General features: G+C 37.3%; 3 protein-coding genes across 3 annotated transcripts; 2 read left to right on the forward strand and 1 right to left on the reverse strand.

Moving 5' to 3' along the window:
• Nucleotides 1–460: 460 nt before the first annotated feature.
• Nucleotides 461–6,426, forward strand: LOC137937038 (uncharacterized methyltransferase At1g78140, chloroplastic-like). The gene is made up of 8 exons (XM_068782065.1): nt 461–598; nt 1,231–1,331; nt 2,127–2,243; nt 2,728–2,809; nt 3,110–3,300; nt 4,746–4,857; nt 5,169–5,276; nt 5,980–6,426. The coding sequence occupies exons 1-8, from the start codon at nt 503–505 to the stop codon at nt 6,115–6,117; spliced, it is 945 nt and encodes a 314-aa protein (XP_068638166.1). The 5' UTR covers nt 461–502; the 3' UTR covers nt 6,118–6,426.
• A 605-nt stretch (nt 6,427–7,031) lies between these two features.
• On the reverse strand, nt 7,032–10,317 carry LOC137937557 (uncharacterized). The gene is made up of 3 exons (XM_068782626.1): nt 9,747–10,317; nt 8,153–8,904; nt 7,032–7,840 (listed from the first exon to the last, which is right to left on the reverse strand). The coding sequence occupies exons 1-3, from the start codon at nt 10,032–10,034 to the stop codon at nt 7,327–7,329; spliced, it is 1,554 nt and encodes a 517-aa protein (XP_068638727.1). The 5' UTR covers nt 10,035–10,317; the 3' UTR covers nt 7,032–7,326.
• Nucleotides 10,318–15,274: 4,957 nt separating this feature from the next.
• Nucleotides 15,275–17,793, forward strand: LOC137937791 (uncharacterized). Its single transcript, XM_068782972.1, has 5 exons — nt 15,275–15,583; nt 16,263–16,387; nt 16,473–16,787; nt 16,855–17,024; nt 17,228–17,793. The coding sequence occupies exons 1-5, from the start codon at nt 15,332–15,334 to the stop codon at nt 17,629–17,631; spliced, it is 1,266 nt and encodes a 421-aa protein (XP_068639073.1). The 5' UTR covers nt 15,275–15,331; the 3' UTR covers nt 17,632–17,793.
• Nucleotides 17,794–18,580: the final 787 nt, after the last annotated feature.

The raw sequence follows: 18,580 nt of genomic DNA on the forward strand, positions 1-18,580 counted from the left end.
AAGAACCAAAACAACAGATTTGACTTCATGATCCTTGAGCTGGGTACTTCAATAATCACCTTGTTCAAGAAGAAGATCCTGGACAAAAACGAAAGAGATTGCACTGCGCAAGATCTTGACTTTGGGGATTTTTCTGGGGAGGCCTCACATGAAACAATGTGAAAGGAGGAAGTAGATCGAAGAACAGGAGAGAGGCGAAAGACTCTTTAAAGGCCATCTGATGAAATGGAAAGGTTTGGTTCGTGGGCCATAAGGGGAGAAGAAAATACGGCCTGGACTGGTTCGAATGGCTCTTGTCTTGGACTAGTATTTGGAGTGGGCCCTTATCAGGCCTGCCAAATGTTGCAATCTGAATTGTGGGCTCAAAGATCTTTCCAATATCGAGTTCCTTCCATTTCTTGTGTTCGTTATAAATCACCGATTTCGGAAAGAATGTCTGAGAAAGATGGCCGCTGCTCTCAGCTACGTGGACGTTTCATTTCCAAGTTCCTCCAGAGTTTCAATGCTTCGTAGTCCCAGGAAACAGAAGCTTACTGTCAGATGCTTCTCCTCTTCTCGGATTCGGGCTTCTGGTACTGTCTCTGTGGAAGTAACGCCGGTACTCTTCTTTCCCCGGCTTCAGCGGAAGCATTTTAGTGGCATCCTTTTTGCTTTTCTGATTCATCCTTTCTTTTCTGGGTCTTTTTTCATGGCTGGAATATATGGTTGCTCAACTCCGGGTTATTCGATCATTCACCAGTTTCAAGAAAAAGCTTAATCGCTCTTGTGTGGGTTTTATTTGGGTTTTCTAAATTGCCAGACTTTATTTTTTTAGTATTCGTTGGTTATCCACTTATCTTTATCTATTTGGACTTTTTTTGTGTATGTTAATTTTGTTTTCTGGAGAACCTACATGTTAGGCCTTTGCACGTTCCTGGTAATTTTACCATTTTTTTTTTATCTGTAATTGTTCCACAATGTGGGATAGTGGGGGCAGGTTATCAATGCGTAAGCAGGGATATGTAAATTCATGGTTTTGATTCGTTTGAATAGGCTCTGTTTGAGTTTCAATATGGTATTCATATTTACTGATGTTTTTGGATGCAATTTATTCTACAGGTTCAAATTAAACCGCTTTTCTTTCAGTTAACGAAGTCTAATTTTCTATTTTTGTGAGACATTGAGCACACGTTTACAAGTTTGTGCTTACGAGGCACTGTTCTTATTCAAGTATTACTTTGTTCGGTTTAGGAACTTGGTTCGGATGAGAAGGTCAGCAACAGCACTAGCATCCTCGCATGCCCAATTTGTTATGCCCTATTGATCCGGAACGCTGAAATGGGATCAACAGCGTGAGTTATTTTTACCTTTAAAGAGGAAAGCATATTCCCATATCTGTAACTCAGACGTCCCAAAATAGCCATCACAGAATTGCATTCGAATTTTTATATTTTTAGCATAAAAAACTGGGTTCATCAGTGATGTCTCAGAGTAGAGTATTTTTAAACTAAATGAATGGGGCATCAATAGGTAATACATGGAAGAGATCTCTAATGATCATTCAGGATTCATGTTAGATGAGTCAAGATTCTTTGATGTGCTTGACAGTGACTGGTTGCCTCCATGGAAGTTGTTCGGGGGAATGAACCAAGTGACTTGGAAAGCTTTATCAGTTTATGTGAAGCATATTAACGGTGTCACCAATCAGCTGATTGTATGAATAACCTGGGATGTGTTTGAAACTCAAATGCATCACTTGCAATTGTTCCTGCATTTACAATGCATTTCAAGAGACTATTAGAATGTGCAGGACAGGAGACACAGTTGGACGAGGCAATCAATAAGGAACTTACTGTGCCGGCTGCACTATTAGCGGGTTGCCAAACCCCCCATTCTTACAATAAAGGCTATTCTGCACCCCCCCCCCCCCCCCCCCCCCTTCCAACCAAAAAAATGAAAAAAAAAAGCTGCTCAAATTCATTATTTGGAGAAATGACTCAAATTGAAGTACCTTGAAGTTCTTTATCCACTTCAGCAATCATATTCCATTCAATAGGTCTCTACTGCTATTGCTGCTCTATGAATATTTTATCTCTGATGATTCAAACTAATTATTCTCTTGTACCCATTGTTCTTCTGGGATGTAGTCAGTGCCTAACGTGCAAGAAATCTTACTCCAAAAATGAGGTATTTCATGATTTGACTATTGTTAGTGGTGCAAAGACGTATGGTGAAGTTAAGCCACTTTCTACTGAACTGTTTAGGTATAATTCATCTTCTTTACATTTTATGAACCGAGTTTTTGACATTTTATGCTTGACTTCACATGAAAATTTCCATATGTAATTTTTATTTGCTTAGGCTTCTGACATTTCATTTTTCTGTAGTAAATCTGTTTATAAAATACTAATATGAACTGTGTAAATTCAGTATTTGCGAATAAAATGATATTCAAACCTCAGTTCAGATTTGAGGAGACTAAGAGCTGCTCTTTGGGTAAAGCATTCACTTCAATAGGAGTTAGTATAACTTAAAGTAGAAATAGAGAGCTTTGAATAATAGTTATTTACTCAAAATTTTATAGACAACTGATTGTCTGCTGTAGTTTATTCTTCTTGTAACTCTGATGCAGTACAAGTATCATGTAAATGAAGTTTTTACACTAATAAAAGAGAGTCTGTATCTTTCTTTTCCTTCTTGATTCATCCAACAGTTTCATTCCTCATGAAGATGGTTTATTTGGAACAGGTCTTCTCTAGTGTCATTCCTTTATGAGAGAGGCTGGCGTCAAAGTTTTATATGGGGTGGTTTTCCTGGTCCAGATAAAGAGGTGCAAAGATGCTCTTTTGGTTATTTTGCTCATATAACAGAATTGAGAAGTAATGATTCTCTGACATATATATATATATATATGTGTGTGTGTGTGTGTGTGTGTGTGTGTGTGTATTATCAAACGTAACTGTTGTTTTACTACAAATTCACAATGAACTAGGTCTTTTAGATTCTTGAGATTGTTAAAGAATCATATGAATTTAAAAGTGGGTCTTTCAAAAAAATGATGATAATAATAATAATAATAATGAAAGTTGGGGATGAGAATGACTCCACTAATAGCTCATGCTTCCTGCAGTTAGACATGGCTCAAACCTACCTTGAGCCCACTGGAAGCGGAATCCTTGTTGATGCAAGCTGTGGAAGTGGACTATTTGCAAGACGTTTTGCTAAGACTGAAATGTATTCTCGAGTTATTGCAATGGACTTTTCAGAGAATATGTTGAGACAATGCTATGAATTCATGGAGCAGGATGCATTGCCAAAAGAGTACTATCTCATCACTTTACCATGTTAGTCAAATTGTTTGAGTTTCATGCAATATGTTTCAAACTGGACTTGATATATCAATAATTTTGCATAATAATGATATCTGTCTAAATGTTTGGTGACCCTTCTTGATCTGGTAATGCACCTTTTTAATTTTCAGCATAAACATCTTAAAATATGGTTTATCTCCATAAATAAAATGAAGTTATGTAATTGAAATATTAAAATAATTATTTATTATCTAGGGTAAACCTTAATAGCCTTAACATTGGGACAAGAAGAGTGAGCCTATTTGATAATGTTAAGTTAGTCGTAATCATATGAGTTGAAATAGAATATCTTTAGACATGCATAATGCATACAATGCCATGATTTACAATTCTTAAAGGAATAATAAGAAATTGAAATAATAATCCCAAATTTTTTATTTTGGACTGCTTAACTAATATATAAAGTGAGGCTAAATTGTATACCCAAACTACTTGACCGATGGTATGTGGACTAGGTCTAATTGATCTCCCGGTACTGAAGTACAGTAAAGAGATCATGTTAAATTAGAGAAAATAGGGAGAAATAAGGAAAACACTTAAAGTTGATAATTTAAAATGAAACATTAGTTGAGTTTGTGATTCAACGATTAGATTTATTACATTTTGAGAAGGCCATTAGAGTTCAAGAAAGAGGAGAAAAAAATCTCTAGGAGAATATTTGAGTGGTATGGTACATATCGAGACATAAATTTTAAAGTGAAAATCTTCCACTTTAATAAATGACCACATTATTTTAAATCACTGCTTGTATGTGAAGAGATTTTACATTGTTATCTTTCTAAAATTTCTAGAACCTACTTGAAAGTTTACAAATGCGTGGATTTTTTAGAAATCCAGTTTGATTGCAGTTAGAATCTAGTAATCACAGTTGGAATTAACTGATTCAATTTAGAGGCACTTGGTTGTCCAGACTCAAGTTATGGAAATAGTTATCAAAATGTCCATCCTTTACTTATCAGTACCCATATGTAAGATTACTTTGAGAATATGTATAAACTCCAAGAACTTCCATTCATCTCTTTCCCTAATTTCTTTACTCTCAATTATTTATTGACCAGCAACAAATTTATTCTTTCAAAAATTCCCCTTGTGTTTAACAAAACAATTTGACGGTGTAAGACCTTTCTAAGCACCTAAGGCCGTTTGGTCTAGTGATATTCTGTTTACATTAGGTGCGGAAGGTCGCGAGTTCGAATTGCGCCACGCCCCTCTAAAAAAAAAAAAAAAAAAGACCTTTCTAAGCAAATTTTTTTTAAACATTCATATGGTGGTTTTGATAAAGCCTAGCTCGACTACTACTACTGTTTGTTGGTGTTATTCATGTTACTAATATGCAGTATTTTTAGTGTTTTTTTTCTGCTAACAGAGTACATAAATATGCTTGTATTTCTATAGGAAACTGACATTAGTCAGAGCTGATATCTCTCGACTACCATTTCCTTCAAATTCTATCGACGCTGTGCATGCTGGTGCTGCTCTACATTGTTGGCCGTCACCTTCCACTGCTGTAAGTTGAATTCAATATATTGCACATACTAAGCATGTACATCTCGTCCTTCACATGTTGCATCCCTTCTTTTGAAAATCTCAAAAAAAAAAAAAAAAAATCTCATCCTTCTCTCAAATGTTAATCAGTGAACCGGCCAATTACAAAATGCTACAGTAGTTTGTTGCAGCAAAAAATGGAAAAAAAATATGGTGCTTTAGTTAATCGTCAAATCAGAAAAAGTGCTGCATATTATGATCCCTCATGATCTTTCCTGGGACAGGAGAATCATATATATATTTTTTGCTTATTTTTTAGCTACTGTTTTTCAGGTAGCAGAGATTTGCCGAGTTCTGAGACCTGGTGGGGTGTTTGTTGCTACAACCTTTGTTCTTGATGGCATTCCTGTGGTACCTCCTGTTTTAAAGGCATCGCGACAGGTTTAAAGTCTTAATCCTTGAAATGTTGAAATGACTACTATTTACCCTCTCAATTTAGTAGCCACATTTGCATTTGGAACAGTTATTAGATGTAGACTTACTGAGTTAAAATGAGTTCATCACTAATGAAACAACTTTTCTTTTAGCTTCTAAGCACTGAGCAACGGCAGGTGTATTGGCAATTGACCTCACTTATCATCTGATACTTCTCAGATTTTGAGTTGCCAATACGAGACTCGATATGATATCCCTCACATGTTTATTTTTTAATTATTTTTCCTGAAAAAGGACAATACGGACTGATACACATTATATTATTGGTCAATTTATATTGGAGTTCGAGGGTCCCAACAAAGTAAGCAGTACTGAGATGACCTCCCCTGGCCCTGACTAGGGTCATAGCTTGCATCGAGCAAGTATGACTGAACGATACTGTAACCACTTGATTACAGTATGAATGCACCCTGATCTTATTTGTGAACTATAGGGGTTCAGGACATTTAGAGTTTATCCAGCTGAGATTAAAGAAATTCAGAGTAAATTTTGCAAAAAGAGTTGGATTTGCTGGATTCACCCTTAGTATTGTTAAAAATTGAGTTCCAGGCATTTAGGATCAAGAGCATAGCCTTGTGTTTGTTCCAGTTATCTGCACATTGAAACTCCGTGGCTTAACATCTCTAATTGTTTTTGTGGCTTCTTGTAGTATCTTGCCCAAATTTCAAGCACCCATTACTTCTTTGCACGTGAGCTAGAAGATCTTTGTGAAACATGTGGATTGGTTGATTTCAAGTCCGTGAGGAATCGGACTTTTATCATGCTCTCTGCAAAGAAACCCAGCTAATCCATTTTATTGATCTCTTCCTTTTGCTAGTCCTTGTGTTGCTGCCTGTTTCTATACAAAAGCTACCAAGCATGGTAAAAGCCTGCTCTTAGAATTGTTTTCGTGGAGCTGCATATAAACCAAAAATTAATGTCTGGTGCAATTGGATGATATTCTCCTTAGCAGACTACAGATCTTTCAGTTGTGGAATATGTACATTTAATTGATCTTCCAGTTACTATGTAATTTTCTCCATACTTAAGTACATGAGTGTTAGGGTAAGTGCTTCATTAACATTTATACATGCTCTGTAGAAATCTGTTGTTTTAAGTTCCCAAATCAATGGTTAATGTTGCTTCTACACTGCAAAACATTGCTGGAGTAAAACTTACAAATGGCAATTGAGAGGCTTAATCAGGAATTGAGGTTGGGGTTGGGAAAAAACCCTGGATATCATCTCTTTATTTTTTTATACTATAGATTTAAAATAAAAAGTTAATTAACACTTTTCATCTATACACATATAATAAACTTTCAATTTCTTTTTACTGGAGTGATTTGTCTATGCAACTAACAGCAGAAGTAGAGAACCAATGACCTCCTAGTTCTGTTTCAGTAACATTTGAACAAGCAAATTTAGTCCTGCTTTGTTGCTCTTTGCATAAAAACAGTGTAAATTCTCCTGAACCAGTACCCAGGTTGAATTAAAATGGTCATAATTTTATGAGGTACCTGAAAGAAAGAAAGACAAGGAATGCAAAACAAACAAAGAAGCTTGGCTGTGGATGACCCTGATGAGATTATGCTGAGTACATAACTGTGATCTTCAAACAAGTCTGGTCTTTTCAGTTTTAAGCAATCAAATCTGTCAACAGCAGAGTCCAGAACATATTTATATGTATGTATGTATATATAAACAAAATAACATTGGTCCCTTGGCCTTTACAATTGTTTTTTTTTTTGTATTGAATAGAAAAAACAGAGAAGGCTGAGAAGCTAAACACTTCAGTATCAAAACTTCCTAAATCTGTAACAACACTTCCGTATCTAAATTACAAACCTCTTCTTTCTGAATACTTCGGAGGCATAACCAAACCTTTCCTGCCATCATACAACAGATATCCATCAGTTTCGTGGTAACTCCAGAAATTTGATAAGTTTTGATTCCTTCAACCAATTGTTTGGCTGAAGAGGAAACTCAAGATAATACAAACTGCAAGTGATTTTCCCTCACTCTCCCATGTTGGAAAATGTCAATTGGTGAGTAAGTAATGCCTTGTTATCATTTTCACTGAGATCATCCCCATAATCCATTTCAATAACAGTCCTCTCTTTCACATTAACATCATCCGATTCTGAGAAGCGAAGAGCGGCAAATTCTCCTGCAGGAGGGCTTTCAGATTCAATCTGTAGCATCTCTGATTCTATTAATGCGTGCATACGTGCTCGCTCTCTGTCCCTAGGGTAGGTGTAATAGAGGAAGGAATAGATGAGGCAGCAGAGGGTCATCGGAATTCCTATTGCAGTGTAAAGTGCCTTGGCTAAAGATGCAGCATTTTTGCGATCTGTTTCTACTTCAACTTTATCAGTAGATCCTTTGAGAGGTGGTACATAACCATAAACATGTTGAGCCAGGATGCCCACAACAGGTGGAGCAAATGATGCTAATATTGATTCAAATGATCGATCTAGGGCATAGATGCTTGTCCTGGATTTTTCTGGGACTATCTCAGCAAATATTGGACTGCATACAATCAAATACTGTGGATAAGTAACTGAGAGAAGAAAAGATCCCTTCTGTTAACAGAATTTTAGTTTGTCATCTCAATTATAGTAGAAATGCTTGTAGCTTTCAATGTCAATAGGACTCTTCAGAAATCATTATTTTCTTCTCTGGGTATTTGAGTGAATGTTAGCATGTTGAAGATTAGATCTGTGTATCATTTAAGTTCAGACAAGACTAGGAATTTAAAGCATGATCATCTAGTAGCTATACAATAAGGTGTACATGGAAAGAGATTAAAGAAAGAGTTTTGACAGGGTGAAAGGACCATACTTGTTAGTAGCAGGACCATTCCATGATATGCACAAGCCCATGATGGATAACACCAAACCATGTATAAATCCTGTGGAAGGGTCATCAGGAAGAACTAACAGCAAAACTGCTGCAAGAGGTATTGCTGAACCCGAACTAATTTGTGACAAGGCAATCCTCCCTGAGTTAGGAAACCTCCTAGAAAGTGTATCCCCCATCTTCCCTCCAAACAAGCCTCCTAGTGACCCCGCAATCACGAACAAGCTCATAAGAAAAGCGGTTTCTTTATGAGAGAATCCAATCAACTCTAACCACATTGGAGCAAATGACAAGGCAGACCATGGAAAGGAACCAGTAACTCCCTGTGTAACAATAATTTGAAAAGAAGGAATTTTCATAACCAATTTAGCCTCTTCAATGAGTTCCTTAACTTCCATAGAGAATGGTTTATGTGAAACTTGACTATTGGATTTATCACCACTATTAGTAAACCGTGGGTCATTGGCAAAGAACCAGACTAAAATTCCTACAATCACACTAACTATAGCAATAAGATGAAAAGCTACTCTCCATCCAGCAATTCCCATAAAAGAGGTGGAAGCTAAAAGAACAGAGAAAAGGCCTCCTAGTATAGATCCAAAGTTGCCAGTTAGTTGCAGCCATCCAAAAGCAACCCCACGATTGCTGTCATCCGTTGAGTCAGCCACAAGGGATAGGATGGCAGGTGTAACTATGGCAAGTCCGATCCCATTTAGAGCTCTAGAGATTGCAACCTGTATAATAAACATAGAAGTACATAAGTTACTATAGACAGAATTTAGCTTTAATGATGCTTTCTGACCATGTTATTCAACATTAGAAGGTTTATTTAATGTTGCATAAGTGGTCATTAATGGATCTTGTTCTGAAGCCAAAATACGGTTAATCTATCTGCCACCTGTTCTAATATTAATTTCTAAAAGTGGAATCTTTTACAGACCGGATAAAATGAATCACTCTCATTAGAGAATGTTTCCTCCAATTCAGTCAACAGCTTTCTCAAATCAAATTGAATTTTCGCTTAGCAGCTAAAAATGAGTTGAAAAGACGCGCTGTTCTGATGAAGAGATGCGAGGGGCATTACAGTGACATGTTCTGGAATCAAGAAGTAATGTAAAGCGAACACTAGCATCCGCTGATACAGAAAGAACCGAGATTGGCAAAAATTAGTAAAGCAATCGTAAAGCACTTCCCAGAACTATACAAACACCAGCAAGACATAATGTAAAGAAGAAAGACCCAGATAATCCTGGCAAAAATGGAAGAATCGACTGCTTTCCAAAATCACTAATAACCAAATCGACACAAGAGAGATCCGCAAGCAGAAAAAGAAAAGTTTCCTGACCCAATGAAGTTCTTTTGAGCTCCATAACCAACGATTTAGACGTCCATACCAGTCAGTTCAATCTTTCTTCATGAAAACCAGACAAAAATTCTACCCACAAAAGATTACAGTATAAAATCTGAAAAAGAACTATAAAACAAGTTTATCAAGATTCAAGACCAAATCCGTTGACCACAGCCCAAACGTGAAACGAACCAAGCCCAAAAAAGAATATCGGATATAGAGGAGAACCTGGAGGAAAGTGGAAGAGAAGCCGACGAGGAAGGTGGCGGCGGCCCAGAGGAAAGCTCCTAGCGCAATAACGTGGGCTCTGTTATGCCGGACGGAGAGATAGGTAGCGATTGGATAGCAGGCGGCCTGAACGAGGGAGCGGAAGAGAGTGAGGGAGCCAAGGTGGGTTGGGTCTGCGTGGAGGGCCGCACCAACCTCTTTGTAAACCCCCGGGAGGAGCGCTTCGTCCGCCCTCTCCATGATTGCCGCCAGATTGACCAATATTAGCGTCAGCCTCTCCTCCTTCATTTTCTCTTCTCCTTCTTCTTTCCTTTGCCTCCGTCCTCTCCCTGCACCTTCCCCCGCAACTCAGAAGCCACGCTTTCTTCTTCGTCTCCACCGTTGCGTTGCTTTTGGTCGTCGTTGACTGCAATCTTAGAGAGAGAGAGAGAGAGAGGGGGGAAGTTGCTCCGCCTCCGAGCCGTTAATTCTCTCAGCCATCCAAATTAGATTTTTTGGAACACTGCGGGGCCCATTACCATCGTGGAACCCACAATTATGGGCCCGCTGGAAACATCATAACCGTTGATTGACTGAGGGCCGGATTCGTTTACATTACTCGAGGTATATTCCAGCATATTACAGACGGAGAAGCGGAAAAAGGTTTCATGGTGCGATATGACGAGGACCGATATTCTATGATCTTCGGTATATTACTTAGTTAAAAAAAATTATTTCCCAATTAATAAATTTAAATTTTATACTCACCCATTCACGGTTGCAAACTAATAATCCATGAATTATACTCATTAATTCATGTCAGAATATTCTTTAACAATTATCCAATCCACCTGAGTGGAGTTCATCAATCTCTCGACACAGTTCCTGCAACAACCGCTACCCACTTATGAACTAAGTGATCGGTGGAGTTTAGCTTGAGTCAGAGCTAAAAGTATAACAAAAAACCAGCTTTCAAACATAAATGAGAGGGAAGAAGATTTGATGGTCTAAGAAAAGGGAGACATCTTCCTCAAAGGCAACACAAATCCTGCAAGAGCGATGTTGACGAAAAAGAGAAGGGAGTAAAAAGCAGATCTATGTAGGTAAAGCACGAAAATGAGAATAATACAACGGAGTGAGGAGGGAAGCAATTTAGGAGTTCTTGTAGTTTGTCTCTCTCATGGATGCTAGAGATGATTAGCATATTTTATAGCATTTGCTATAGTTAATTGCCTCTTTAAATAACTAGCAAAATTTTCAAATACTGCAAGTCGATTACCAAATCAAGCCCAGTTGTAAATTTTCAAGACCGATGCGCTCTGTCCAGCGTAGTAGACACGACGAGAAATCCAGAAGCTCTGATTCTCGTCTCTCTGAGAGGAACGAACACTTACCAGACGAGGCCAGGTAGCTCAGTGTCTGCTGCCTATTTCAGTTTCCTCTCTTCCCGCTCGCTCGTACTGTTGCAAACCCTAAAAATCGGATTCCACCACTGACTTGACAGGCCTAGGACAGGGTACCTGTCACAGATCCACTTATTTTCTCCACGAAACAGTAGTCTTGCAGGGAATAGCTTCGGGATCTTTTGTCCTCGTCTCTGACAGTGTAGATGCGAACAGAAAAGAAGAACGGCTTTGGGAGTTCTTCAAGGTTCAAAAGTCCAAACCAAATAGTGATTATGTACTGTTCTGACGGCGGGTTAATTAACAAATTGGAAATTTCATCTTCGTCTTCGTCGCGGACAAAGTTCATTTTCATTTCATCTTCGGAATTTAAAATTATTAATTTTATTAATTATAAAAATAAATAAATTAAACTAAATATTTGAGTTAAAAATATTTTAATTACCACTATTAAATCATTAATACAATAAAGTAAATAAAAAATAAATATAATTAATGAATAAAAAATATTATATTAATAACATAAGATATCTTTTTTATATGGTATTAATTAATAATATATTTTTACAAAATTAAAAGTAATTAATTAATCAAATACATACTTTAATTATATTTTATTTACCAGAGACTTAAATATGAAGTTTAATATAGTAATAAAATTGAACAAAGATAATAAATAAATATATATACAACTTTATTAATAACCTAAAAAAAATATTATTCAAATAACGAGTTTGTATCTTTAATATTAAAATCATCAGTTACAAGTTTAGTACATATGAACGATGCATGTTAAAAAATAATAAGATACAACCATCATTTATCGTTCCACAAGGAAGTCGAAATAGCATCTCGAAATTGTACGGCTCTTGTGGATTCTAATGACCTCTGCCTCTGAAAGTATGTTACTTGGTTACCCATATCCTCAAGACCATCGCAATTGTTGCTGTCTGTATCATCCATTGCATCTAATTGGACCGCGTCACCTCCTTGCCACCCGAATTACTATCTTCATCTTTAAATATATCATCATAATCATCTCCACATATATAAATGTGTAATATGCAAAAAAACATGTAAAATTTCACTTGGATCTTACAAGAAAATGGATGAGGACCTTTTAACATTTAAAATCGATCCTTTAAAGCACCAAAAGACATAAAGGTTATAGGCTAGACTAACTCGAATTGTATGACATGAAATAGAAAAGCATGTAAGTATAAATAAGCCACAGAACTAGAGAATATCTAGAAAAAAGAAAATCCATGTCATGTACCACAGAAGTCAAGCAACAGTTTTAGCCACTAGGTAACCACCTCTTCTAAATTCCTTTTGAGCAAAACCATTCATCACGTCTAATTGTAGTTACCAATGATTTGTGGTGGGTTATTGAGTTTTTTTTTATGGGAACGGTGCCATTGAGCTTTAAGGATCAGGAATATTCTATGGAGTTTGTCACACCAACCATGAAAGCCATATGTGTATCAAGAAGAAATTAATTCCAACACAAAAACATTCAAAGCTAAAAACCTGCAGAGATAACAAAGGGTAGAAGCATGGTCTTGTATGCCTCTTGTTAAAGAATAATTTCACATGGATTAGTGAGTAAAAGGATCTTGAGTTTATTAGATGAGAAATAGGTTTCCTAAATTGGCTAATTATTTTGGGATGAGTCTTGGACCCAACTTTACACCTCTGATAGTGATGGATCTGCCTTTATAACTGCATTCAGATCCTCAACTGCCCCTCTGAAATGCTTTAGTTTTATCCTATCAGAAGCCTTCTTCTAGAGATGATGATGGAATGGGAATGGCAAATTGAACCTTACTAATATAACTAGATAGAATACAAGATGATGAGATTATTCAAATATCCTCTTAATTATGAGTTGATTTGGCATTCAAAAGCACTAATAGGTTTTCAATTTTGCTCAGTACTATTTGGGAAAGTGATCAATTTGTTCCTGACATAAAATATTTGTGAGCCAAATGATACAGGAAAAACCTAAGTCAGCAAAATGAGAAGAATTTGGATTAAAACAAAAAAACCAATATGGGATAAAGAGGCTTAACCCTTTTAGAAGTTCTTATGAAGAAACAAAATATATAAAAAAGTTCAATTTCTCAAAAATTAAAAAATTACAAGAGATTTGTAATAGCACCACAAAAAATATTTGGACCCAATTGGTTTCAATCAAATATGAGGAAAGACATATCTAATATGACAAGCTCAGTGAATATACAATGGCATATACTTGATTAATGAGTTTATGTTTGTAGCTTACAGCTTGAAATGTATAATACAACATGTTAGTCAGAGAGTGGCATGAAAAGCATAGAAATTATATTTTCAAACCATAACTGTCTATCTCATACATATGTCTGCTCAATCTCCCTTTTATCCAATAAACTTAGTTTTTGGACACAATTGTTTCAGATTAATTTTTTATTTAGTCTCCTATACTAGAGTTGATTAATACAATAACACGAAGATAATCTAGCACAATTCATTCTGTATATTATTTCTTGTATCCCTAAACCCTATCACCTATTAAACTCTAAACCCTAAACACTAATTCCAGAACTTAATACCTTAAAAACCCTACACCCTAATTCCAGATTCTAAACCCAAAAAACCCTAGAGCTTAAAAACACAAAACCACAAAACCCCCTAAACCTTAAAAACCTTAATCCCTAAAATACCCTAAACCCTAATTCCAAGTCCCTTGAATACCGAGCACCAAACTCTAAAAATAATCCCTAACCCGAATCAAGAATTTAGACCCTAACTGTAACCCTAAATCCCACAATTAGGCACAAATAACTCCCAATTAGGTACTGAAAATAAAAATTAAATCAAATAAAACACTAATTTAATAAAAAAAATTAAGTTTTAGTCATACCTTTTAAAATTTGGGGAAAACTAATGCCGAAGGGTGAAATCGATGCCTAATCGAAGTAGAAATTAAGCAATCGATGCGTAAATATCAAAATCAAAGAAAATCAAAATCGAAGAAAATCAAAATCGAAATGGAGAAATCGAACAAAATTGAAAGGTATTTTGGTGGAAAGGAGAATAGCCAGAGAGAGAAGGGAGTGGGAGGCTGAAAGGGAGAAGAGAGAGAAGAAAGGGAGGTTGAGAGGTATAAGAGAGAGAGAGAAGCGAGAGAGAAAAATGGAGAGCGAGTCCGAGAGAATACCGAGAGACGGAGGCCGGAAACAAGAGGGAGCAGAGAAGAGAGGGAGCAGCGACGTCGGGGCGCAGAGAGACAAGAGAGGGGGTGCGGGAGAGAGGGAGGAAAAAAGGGAAATGAGGACACGTGAGAGGGGGGGGGTGCGTGGAGCGTCCTTCGTCTCAAAGAAGATCAAATATGGCCTTCTTTGAGATGAATGATTTTAAAATATGGAGATAAAGGACCCCTTCGTCCCCTGCATCTAATGTCATATACATTCCACTAACAACTTCAAGTTTTGAAGGACATATCTCATTCAACTAACCACCCCCCCCCCCCCCCCCCCGCGTCGGTTCTTCGTGGATCTGCGTTTGGGGAAGGGAGCACGGAGAACTGCAGGAAGATTAAAGTGGCGGAATCGAAGAGCTGAGAGCTGAGGAGTCAGGGGAGATGTATTCGACTGTTCGTGATTCAATTCGCGACCTCGGATTCGTAGCCATCGGAGGAGAAAATGCGGAAAGCTACCGAGCAGAGTCCGTCTCGTGACTCGTGCTCGCAGTCGGAAATGGAGAAATCTTTTACGTTTTTTCTTCAAATTGTTCCACGTAGAAAATCTTGAATTAGAAAATAAATTTTTCAATAAATTAAATATTAAAATATTCTGCCATTTTTCTGTTTTTTACCCCTTCTTTTTACACCGTTTTTTACCTTGTCGGAACTCGGTACTGTTCACCACATCACCTTATCAATAATGGGTTGTGGGCCCTGGCTCCAAGCAGCAAAATGGACTTAATTTATGGGCCTGAACAATGTGGATCACTAGTTTTGTACTCAACGGCAGATGCAGAGTCTGACAGTCGTTCGCTAGCCGGAAGCGCAATTCCAGTGTTCTCCTGGCTTCCTCGTCATCGATACGTGAAATCGGAGGCTATATTTCAATTTTCAATCGTCCAGCGACCATTGTAGATTTTAACTCGGTGGTCGTGGTTACTGTTTACCCTGTTTGCCAGTTTCTGCCGTCGCGGAGATTGATGGTTAACAACACGAGCAATATGAGCAAAACTAAGAAGAAGAATAAGATGACTGTCGAGCAGGCTTTCGCTCTGAAATATGTGAATGAATGGGTGTATATGGATTCTCCGGCATCACAGCTGGATGATTTCTTGCCATCGAACACTCGAAAATCTGCTGAGAATATTGTGTTCGAGATGCATTCTCATTCAATTTGCAGTGATGGGTTCTTGTCGCCGTCCGCTCTCGTCAAGCGAGCACATATGAATGGGGTGAGTTGGGTTGCTGTTTGTTGATTTGGTATAGATGCCTGAGTTAAGTTTTTCAGTTTTTTAAGTATTTCCATGTTTTGACTCGATTTCTGTTTGGTTATTTTACATGGCAACCAATTGTGATGAATGCAAAAGTTTTTGGATCATCTGAAGAGAATCTACGACTCTACTATTTCTCTTAGGCTTTTTCCTCGTCGGCGGCGTTGCTTTCTTTTGCTTCTTAACTCTTTTCATTCTGGTGGAATGTCGAGTTCATGTTGCTTGCTCCAAGCACTTGTCAGAATTCCATTTTTTTTTCCCCTCTAGTCTTTTTTTAGGAATACCTGATTCGATATCGTTCTTTCCTTCTGTGTAACTTCTGAGCTCAGCTCTTTCAAGGGTCATGTGTTTCATTGTCTGTCTTACCTCGGCTATTTGAGGTTACAGCTGGATTCACGTGCTTTCTCTTGTCCATTGCACCTGCTTCGCCTCTCTCTTTCATCGAAATGTTTCTATCTCCACCTTGCCATTTTATTTTCTGTTCCGTGGCATTTCCATTTTAAGGAGCATCGCATGAAATTTGCTAATCCAGAAGCTTTTTCTCTGAATAAGTGTTTAATGTGCAAAATCTGTTTTTATTTTTGTAACTTAATAAAATGGATGACCAAGTACGATTTTAATTACAACTGGTTCAGAGCAGGTGAAAGTGCTTGCTTTAACTGACCACGACACCATGGCTGGCATAACCGAAGCGCTTGATGCTGCTTATAAGTATGGTATTAAAATAATTCCTGGTGTTGAAATTAGCACAATATTTTCTCCAAGGTAAACTTTTCTGTTGTAAGTATTTTTATCATTCTCATTACGTTAGCTCCATAATGTTTACTCTGTAAATCCAAATGATACATAGAGGAGAGTCTGGAAAAGATGAACCCGTTCACATACTGGCATATTATGGTAGTTGCGGGCCAGCAAGAATTGAAGAATTGGAAATCTGCTTGGCCAAAATCAGAGATGGGCGCTATCTCCGTGCAAAGAATATGCTATCAAAGCTAAAGAACCTCAAAATGCCACTCAAATGGGAGCATCTCACCAGGATCGCCGGCAATGGGGTTGCCCCTGGGCGGTTACATGTAGCTCGTGCTATGGTTGAGGCAGGCCATGTCGAGAATCTCAAGCAAGCTTTTAGCAGATATTTGTATGATGGAGGCCCTGCATATGCAACGTAAGATTGTGAACCTTCAAATTTTCTTCTGAAGCAACATTGATTAAATATACCTAATGATGTGCAGGGGTAGCGAGCCTTTGACAGAGGAAGCAGTTGAGTTAATATGCCGCACTGGGGGTGTGGCAGCTTTGGCGCATCCTTGGGCTTTGAAGAATCCTGTTGCAGTTATAAGGAGTTTGAAGGCTGCTGGGCTCCATGCTATGGAGGTTTACAGAAGCGATGGAAAGGTGGCAGGTGATATTTTGAAAAGAAGTTTTTACAGCGTTTTGATTATTCTCTTGAAAATTTATTTCACAGAAAGCACTATGAGGATATCATGTTAGAAATCCCTTGTGAGTGACTTTACAAATACACGCTTTTCTATCTAAAAGAATAGAAGCATTTCTATTATGTTTTTATTTCTGTTATTAAAGATAACTTATAATTGCTTGATACAGGATTCAGTGATTTGGCAGACACCTACGAGCTTGTGAAGCTTGGAGGATCGGATTATCATGGAAGAGGTGGCAATGATGAATCAGAATTGGGGAGCGTAAATCTTCCAATTTTAACCATTCGTGAGTTCCTTAGACTTTGTCGACCCATTTGGTGCAAGGCCACAAAGGACATCTTACAAAGTTTTGCTGAAGAGCCATCTGACTCCAATCTACAGAAAATCATGAAATTCCTGAGAACCAGAAAAATCAATGCTAACATGTCCTTAGATTGTAGCAAAGACATTGTTGATATTTGCCAATCTTTGTGGTTGACTGGTGAAGAAAGGCAGGCTATTGAACTTGAGACCCTCAGTGTGAAGCTTTCTGAAGTTGTAACTACCCAGGAGCTTCCTGGATGTCTGTAGAGAACTTTTAGACTCTTGGAAAATACATGTTTCATCTTTGTCAATCGTCTTACCTAATTACATTTCCTTTTATTTTAACCTCAGGCCTTTGTAAGGTGTGAGAGTTGCTTGTTGTCTACTTCTTGAGCTGCAAGTATTTGATGCAGGTTCTCTGGGAATCTACCTTGGAATTATTTTTGTCAGTAACTTTCACTGCCTTCACTAGCAATTAAATTTCTTATCATAGTTTTATGCCATTTTTTTAAGATAGATCATAGAAACAAGATGACTGAGTGGATGGATCTGTAGAACTTCATGTCCAAGTATGTAATCTTTTTCGTTTTTATAGATATGTTAAACCTAAATCGAGATGACTTAATGTGGCCTAAGACTTTTCTGCAGAACTATCTTTCTTTTCTTTTTAGTCACATTGATACCTGGAAATAAACTGTCAAAATTTTCTAAATTCCTGCTGTGTCATATCTCTATTTTGCAGCTATAGCAATCAAATTTTCCTTAAAATTTTATTTGACAGCTTTATCCATGTTTTAATTGAGTATTCAACTGTTACTTTTGGTGCACAACTGCTCTTGTTGGCAGATATTGAAGTTCAGAATAATGATGGTAATTTTTTGCTAAACTGATAAGCACATGCATGCTTTGAATAATGGTGGTGGTTTCTTGCTTAAACTCATAAGCTAATATCTCCTTTTGCATTCTGTGCTATAAATTCATGAGGATGTTGGTTCTGTATAACCTTTCTTATTGCTCTTCATTGATATATATATGCCCAATTAGCAAAAAAATGATGAGAGATTTTGATGTGGAATTCCAAATACCCATTTTAGATAAAGCCTTTGAGGCAGAGAATCCATCAATTTATTCAAAAGGCTTGAGAATAGTTAGTTTTGAGCAAATTGTTAAGAGACACCCACGCGTGTAGGGGTGACATGACTAGTAAATAAGGAAA

The sequence above is a fragment of the Aristolochia californica genome, unplaced genomic scaffold, assembly GCF_029961685.1.
Source record: "Aristolochia californica isolate CCGP_79_NKW_82.1479 unplaced genomic scaffold, dmAriCali1.0.hap1 SCAF_7, whole genome shotgun sequence".
Taxonomy (NCBI): domain Eukaryota; kingdom Viridiplantae; phylum Streptophyta; class Magnoliopsida; order Piperales; family Aristolochiaceae; genus Aristolochia; species Aristolochia californica.